Below are 7822 nucleotides of genomic sequence, written 5' to 3' on the forward strand. Positions count from 1 at the left end.
AATCTGACCGAACATTATGCCCGTGTTGGGCAATATTGCAAAGAAGTTTGGGTTTGAAAAATTAACCGAATTCTTAAACCATAAACCGGACCTAATTTGACCCGAAAGTGTGTGGCCGGTCTAGAACATTTTGAAATTTCTAAGTTTTGAAAATTTTATAAAACGATGCGATGTGAAGATGACACATTTGAGGTTATGTCTCGGTGCGTGTGAATCATGAGCAATTTAACCTGGAAAATAATAAATAGAAAGACTTTGCGGCGACTTTGTAAGTAGTAAAGTAGGTACTATCGAATTCATGAAAAACTAGTACAGCAAAATTTTGTTAGAGTAAATTAGGCTACATGAAAATGTCAAATATAAACGTCTGTCATTATGGCAGTTCGAATCTAGCAATGCTCAATCCAACGTCAAACGTATTTAGGTTATCTACTTGACATGTTGGACATTAATAACCATTTAACATAAAGCACGTAGAAACGTTAGACTACAACATTTTTTAAAAGTTGACAAAACTATGACGTTTTGCTGTACTAGTTTTTCATGAATTCGATAGTACATTATTGTAATATTTGAAAATTTTTTTAACAACTACCAACCCATTTTTCCATGGGAACTTTCAAAAATCCCTAAATTCAACTTGACCACTAACCAAGATAAAGAATAGAGTATATACTCAGCCGTCAAGTTGAATTTAGGGATTTTTGAAAGTTCCCATGGAAAAGTGCGTTGGTAGTTGTTAAAAAATATTCAAATATTACAATAATGCAGTCTTTCTATTTATTATTTTCCAGGTTAAATTGCTCATGATTCACACGCACCGAGACATAACCTCAAACGTGTCATCTTCACATCGCATCGTATTCTAAAATTTTCATAACTTAAGCTACTGTGACACGGTACTAAATTTCACAGAAAATTTAGTAGTAAATTGTTGAGAAAATTTAGTAGTGAATTTATTAGAAACTGGCAAGTAGTCTGTTTGCAACGTATCCTAAAATTTTCAGTAAAAATGTCAGGTAATGTGCGCAGAAACCACAAATTGGTACAGGCATCAGCTGATCGTTATGGGTACACAATGGGAAAGACCCAATAGAATTGAACGGATTCAAAGTTTCAAAGGTAGCGCATGCGTTCTGGTACAACTGTTTCAATTTATGGTTTCTGCGCAAATTTCCGTACAATTTTAGTTGGATTTAGAACACGTAGTGGTAAATTTCTGCAAAAATTTAGTAGCAAATTTATTTGGTAATTTTGTGTGTGACACGGTGTTCTAAATTTTCTCGAAAATGTACTACTAAATTTTCTGTGAAATTTAGTACCGTGTCACACTAGCTTTAATTGGGAATTTCAAAATGTTCTAAACCGGCCACACACTTTGCGGTCAAATTAGGTCCGGTTTATGGTCTAAGAATCCGGTTAATTTTTCAAACCCAAACTTCTTTGCAATATTGCCCGGCACGGCCAGATTGACCGACGACGGACGCCGATAATTTTCAGAGCGGGAAAGGTTAAATTTACGAATCGGTGTCTACGGCTTATCACTTACAATACACATTTCGCGACATAAGATTGCGAGATTTGGACATGAATGCTTGACGAAGATTCGGAATCTGAATGACAGCGATGAGTCCATGACAGTTAATATTTAATTTACACCACACAAAAATTTGGTGGAAAAAGTAAAAGTTACAAAGCTACCCATGGCTTGCTTGATCGCATCGACCACTCACCAAGATAAAGAATAGAGTATAACTTTGCCTACTCGTGGTATTATAAGTGATAACCTCAATTTTTAGATGATGAGATTTTTCACCCTAGGTCAAAAGTGTACAACGTTGTCAGCTCGGCGGAGTCAAAAAAAAAAAAGCATTTTTCTTTTGTTTACGCTATGCAGAGTGTCAGGGGAATGTTCTGAAGATGAAGATTGTTCCATTAGAGGTTCTACAACAAAAGTAGATGACCTCGGTGTAGAATTTCTTTATCAGATGAAGAAAATTGAGTTTTGGTTAAGTCTTTGCCCCTAAACTGACAATTATATGGTACGCCCCTGTCCGCGGTAAATTGGAGAGCGCGCATCCTAAGCTCTACCCTGTCATGTTTAATAGGAGAAGAAGCGAAGACGCACGAAGACCATCGAGGAAGTCCGACCGCTGCGGAGTGGGCCCCATTTTTTTTCCTGTTTGAAAAAGAAATGCGTCCTCTCTACTTTCAGCTCTTGAACTGAACGGTTGTGACTTCTGTTTTTCGTATTTGTTCGAATCCTTCCTTGTCAGTTTGGTGTATTGTCCAAAAATCATTAATTCCACAGGTATGTTTTGCTTTGTTCATTTCGATAACGCACGGCACGGCAGAAGTAATAATTAGGGGGTCTTGCGTAACCCTCTGTGTATCGATGTATGATCTTGGGAACAATGTAAACAGGGAAAAAGGGCAAAACTCGGGGTGTGTCGGGAAACACGTGAAAGGAACGCGTGACCAGTGTTGCCAGACCTATCGAGTGACATTTCGGTAGATCAACTCGGAACTTTTCGGTAGGTTTCGTAAAAAATCGGTAGATTTTTTTATTTCTCGGCACTGGACGTATTTCTTGTAATAAAACGATTGAATTTTACATAAATAAAAGCTACGCTCTTTCACACCCTCATCATGGCGTAATTTAAACAGAACACAAAAAAAATAGGGCATTTAACGGAGTTTTGGTGATGGATCACCCCTTCGATTGCAGAAATAACGGCACATCAACCAGTCCAAAACAAAACGCCTTCCAGATTGAAAAAACTAAAAAGCAATATTTCTATGAAGTATAACGTTGGAAAAACTTGCAAGAACTTCACGGTTTTTACGTAAACAAAATCGCTGTTTTCCAATTAATCCTAGAAATATTGTCATAAAACAATACATATATAGTGTGGAATAAAATGATTTACATCTAAAATAAATTAATAAATTGTGAAACACAATTGGCAAAAGGAGAAAAGCAAAAAAAAGAACAACAAAACAGCTACAGTCATATAATTCTAAAGAAATACGTTCAAGTCCGTAACATGTAGAAAATAACTATACATAAATAAAAGCTAGACACTTTCACACCCTCGACAACAGAACACAAAGAAAGCGGGGTAATTAACGGGATCACCCTTTCAACTCCAGGAATAACGGCACATCAACCAGTCCAAAACAAAACGCCTTAGATGTTCTCTTATGCAAATGAAGTAAAAATGTTTATTAAAAATGTTAGATTATGAAAAATTTTTTGAGTAACTTTTCGGTAGATTTGAGGTTTAAATCGGTAGATCGGTAGATTTTATGTGAATTCGGTAGATCTACCGAAAATTCGGTAGATCTGGCAACACTGCGCGTGACGGTTAATAAACTGTAGTCTTTTTCGGTAGGGATGTGTTGTTATTTAGCAACCTGTTATTTTACAACAGTTATTTAGTTGTAGCAGTTGCCACCTGTTATTCGTTTTTAGAAGTAACAGGTTAGAAAATAACAGTTTGATAAAAACATCCGCATCACACAGCAGAGAACAGAACACTACAATCACATCGGCACCAGTCGACACAAGTCGAGTCGCAGTTGAAATGTCGTAAACAGGTACTGAAGCAGAAAACCAGAGTATAAAAATAACAGGCAACGCAACAAAAGCAGAGAGCAGAGCTGCAGAGCAGACAACGTCTAGCCCAATAATCGACAATCGATTTGAATATTCGAAGCTGTGATTGGTTGAAAAACAATAGTTGTGGAAAATGACATAAGTGGTACCTATAATAATATGTATCTCATTTCTCATTGAATAGTGAATACTGGACTGTTACTGCGTGTTTGAGTGTGGCATTGCGGAATATTATAATCGCTCTGAAAATAAATCAAGCATTTCCAAATAAAAACGAAAAATAATATTTTATTAAGAAATATAAATGTAAATAAAAACAGAGCAGAGCGTTAGTAAACCAACTGTTATTTTGAACCTGTTAAAAATAACTGTTATTTTAAAATAACAGAAACAGATTGTACCTGTTACCAGAAAATAACAGTTTGGCCCATCCCTATTTTTCGGCAACGGCCATTTACCTACTTGCCACAAGAAAAGCCGTGAGCACGTGTTTGGCCGAACTTATAATAGGTTATCGATGCGGGGTAGATTGTAAATGAAAGACGGGGTACACTATGGGGCTTAGTGTTGTCTCAACGCGGCGGCCCCATAACGAAACTCCCGGGTCCTATAGTGCTCAACGTGTGAGGTTAGGTTGTGGGCACGTGAATAGTTGCGCAAGATTGTGGTGCGTTTGTGAATGATTTTTTGAGGTTTTACTTATCCCATTTACAGTGGCTGTTCTAATATCAAATCACTAGTTTGACGGTGCCGCTTTGTTCTTTTATTTCAGGTTTAGGTTCTGGACGGCTGTTGTTACTATTTATTTGTTGTACTTTTGTTCCACCCAACTAAGGGGAACTCTTTTTAACGACCCTCTCATAGTGATGGTATTGTTTGTATTTCTTTGAGTGTCATGCGAAGTCGCACCGCTGAATTGTTCAATGTATTAAGTGATCTGCTTCCAGATGAATCACCACTGTAGTAAGTAGGTACACTTTATTCGTGTACATATTTACAAATTAACTACAGGCGTCCTCCCACCGACTTGTATATTTTTATTTCGAAGTTTGTCCACCCCGCAGGTCCACCATTTGCATCTCGAGCTAGTCTTCCGCCATGTTGTATAAAAAACGTTCCGTACCTATGGTTTTTTCATTTCTCTGACCATCACGACCTGGCCAGTTTATTTAATTTCGGGGGTTTGGTTTGATAATCCAGATGTTTGAATTTTGGCGGAAGACTAGTGAGTTTGAGTTATTACAGAATTTGGTGCCGTGACCGGGATGCAATTTATTAGACGAATTTCGAACAATGTATTTAAAGCTCTCTATTCACTAACGTATTTCACAGGTGATTTTTCTACCATGGAAGAACGAAAGACCAAGAATTCTGGGGTGAATCCACCCACACATCGGCCTCTGGCGCCGGCGAAACGGCGTGTCCGTTCGGCGAGCGCTCCAGCGGAACCCGCGATGGACACCGACGCTATTTTGCAACAGCAAGCGTATATCATCGGCAAACTCTGCGAGAACCATCGACGCCTCGAGGGATTACTGAATTCTTTGTTGAATCGTAGGAACAAAGAACCCTCGCCAGCACCATTCACCTCAATGGCTGCCGACATCGCGCCGACCCCAACAACATCCGCGACTCTTACGACGGGTGAGAATTTCCAGGACGCCTCCGATCCTAGCGGGGACTGCCAACAAATCACCGCTTCTTTGGCAGCGGATCTCGTACGATCACCACCATTGGCTGGAACGGTTTCGCGCCGCCTCCGCTTCACTAATTCCGTGTTGAAGAACCCGATCCGTTTCCTTGATGAATTTCAGATGTTCTGCAGTGGAGTTCGGTTCACTCCAGCGGAAAAACTGCTTGCGGTCATCTGCTGTTTGGATCGGGAAGCACGGGAATGGGCCGAGTATCGGAAATCGAGCTGGGAAACGTTCGAGGATTTCCGCCGGGACTTTCTTCGCCATTATTGGTCGGAGGAAGTCCAGATGACGGTCTTTCAACAAATCGGGGAAAAACCGTACGATCCAACACGTGGAACGACCATGTCAGACTACTTCATCCTACGCGTCAACCAACTACGAGGCCTGACGTTGCCATTCCCCGAAGGATTCTTAGTAGCCAGCTTGATGAAGCTCTTTCCAGCGGCTGTCCAGTCGTCGTGGCTAGCCACATCGCAACGGGAGCGAACCATCGACCGGGCTGTCGAATTCCTGTGTCAGCAATCACGTGTCTTTCCATCGAGGCAACCACGGACTAAACCTCGCCACCGGAACGACCCGGTGACAACGTCCCAGACGCCAACATCAAGACCGACGATATCTGCGATGAGCCAGGAGCCGCCGTTTAACTCATTTTCGATCCCACCGCCGAACTTCACGTTGGAACTTCAGGAGGACATGAACCAGGGGTGCTTACGTCCTACCGGGAAAGTCCCCATGCTCCCTTCTACGTTTCCGACAGTTGCGTTCATCCCAGAGGGAGTTGAGCCGATGGAGCCCGTCAGCTGCGACAACCAATGGATCCCATGTGGAACCACGTTAGGTTTCCTTCCATCACTATCACGACGACAGCGTCAGTAGGTACATCTATTCCCGCGGGCGGCGGATGCTTTACCGGATGGGGTGGAGACCATTGCAAGGCCTAGGAACAGGAGGGCGCGGAATCAGAACACCTTTCGCACCCATCTTCAACTCGCCGCCGAACAACGAAGAAAGTGGGGAAAAACCCGTGGAGACGCCTGCCATATAGGTGATTAAATTTCGGGGATTTGATTTAACAATCCAAATGTTTTAATTTTGATTTTCATCGAGACCTATTCGAAGCTTGGCCTCCTTATTCTAATGTTTTGGTAAATGAAGTACAGTTGTAGACAAAATAAAATGTGATACATTTTTTTCGCTGGTGTAAATCTGTCGTAACATTTATTTAATATAATTATAATAAAATTGTATTAAATCAAAATAAATAAGATAATAAACTATACGGAATTTTTGGCGGTATTGTACATAATTGAGAGCAATCTGTCTTATTGACCAATCATCCTCAACTTTAAAAATGATTTCCAATTTAACCAAATTATTGCTAATGCGGACCATAATCGTTTTGATTGTTTTGGATTTTTTTTAACAAGTGTCAAATTTATAACTTCAGAATAAAAACCTGTTGCAATCAACTAAATTTTACCGAGAATCTGCAGCAAGACTTGTCCCACTTTATTTTGTCCACAACTGTACTGACAACGACAGGTTTTTAATAAAGACTGTTGTAATATGAAAAGTATGTGCAGGACACGAACCTCTTAAATAAAGATGGACTGCTAATCCCATGCAGTGAAAATGAACCCCACAAGGGTCCTCCATGATGTGCTTAACCTTGCCGCAACCCATTAAACATTATCGTCCTTTATTTGACTTTTATCAGGTAGATTTTAATTTTGGTACGCTGCTTGACGCGGACAACATTGCAAGCATAGGGATTCACCTATCCTACGTTCTTATACAATTCTTGGTCGTGGACTACGGATTCATGGAGCAGCACCAGGTCTGCATCGACACACACTGCCGGTGCATGTATTTCGGTACAGACAATCGGTCCACGGTTTTCTTCAAACCTGCTCTGCCAACACCACGGGCAAACGACCCCAGTCCTATCACTGCACGCGCGTCACCATTGACAGAACGGTCTGAGAAGAACTTCTGTGTAGAGCTATGGTCGAAGGTCCGAAGGCTCCTCGACGCCGTTCCGGTAACGCCCCTGCAGGTACTTGGACCAGGACCAGATGGAGAAGAGGTTGGCTAGCTAAGTAGGTACGCCTAACCCGTGGTGATCGTCAAGAAAAAGGACGGCTAGCCCCGGTTCTGCGTGGATTAGAGCAGACTAAACGCTGCTACTCGGGACGAGGCCGCTCCACTTCCGATTATCCAGGAAATGCTCAGGGACTTGGGACAGGCTAAGGTATTCTCGTCGCTAGACCTGAAATCAGGTTATTGGCAGGTTCCGCTCTCCGATGAGAGCAAAAATACACCACTTTTACAACACCCAACGGAGGACTTTACCGATTTCGAGTGATGCCTTTCGACCTAAAGGGGGCCCCGCCAATGTTCCAACGTCTCATGAACCAGGAACTATTCACTGGTCACTTTCGAAACTTCACCATGGAGCACGTTAAACACCTCCAGCTCGTGTTCGAAGGGGTCCAAATCCACG

At 41.4% G+C, this 7822-nt stretch overlaps 1 protein-coding gene across 1 annotated transcript; it reads left to right on the forward strand.

Moving 5' to 3' along the window:
• Positions 1–676: 676 nt before the first annotated feature.
• LOC138125722 (uncharacterized) lies at positions 677–7332 on the forward strand. The gene is made up of 2 exons (XM_069041174.1): positions 677–2311; positions 4952–7332. The coding sequence occupies exon 2, from the start codon at positions 4966–4968 to the stop codon at positions 6193–6195; it is 1230 nt and encodes a 409-aa protein (XP_068897275.1). The 5' UTR covers positions 677–2311; positions 4952–4965; the 3' UTR covers positions 6196–7332.
• The last annotated feature ends 490 nt before the right edge of the window (positions 7333–7822 follow it).

Source organism: Tenebrio molitor, chromosome 3, assembly GCF_963966145.1.
Source record: "Tenebrio molitor chromosome 3, icTenMoli1.1, whole genome shotgun sequence".
Taxonomy (NCBI): Eukaryota; Metazoa; Arthropoda; class Insecta; order Coleoptera; family Tenebrionidae; genus Tenebrio; species Tenebrio molitor.

Bases quoted from the DNA above. Each gene is read 5' to 3' on its own strand.
- LOC138125722 (XM_069041174.1), top strand. From the start codon at position 4,966: ATGGAAGAACGAAAGACCAAGAATTCTGGGGTGAATCCACCCACACAT.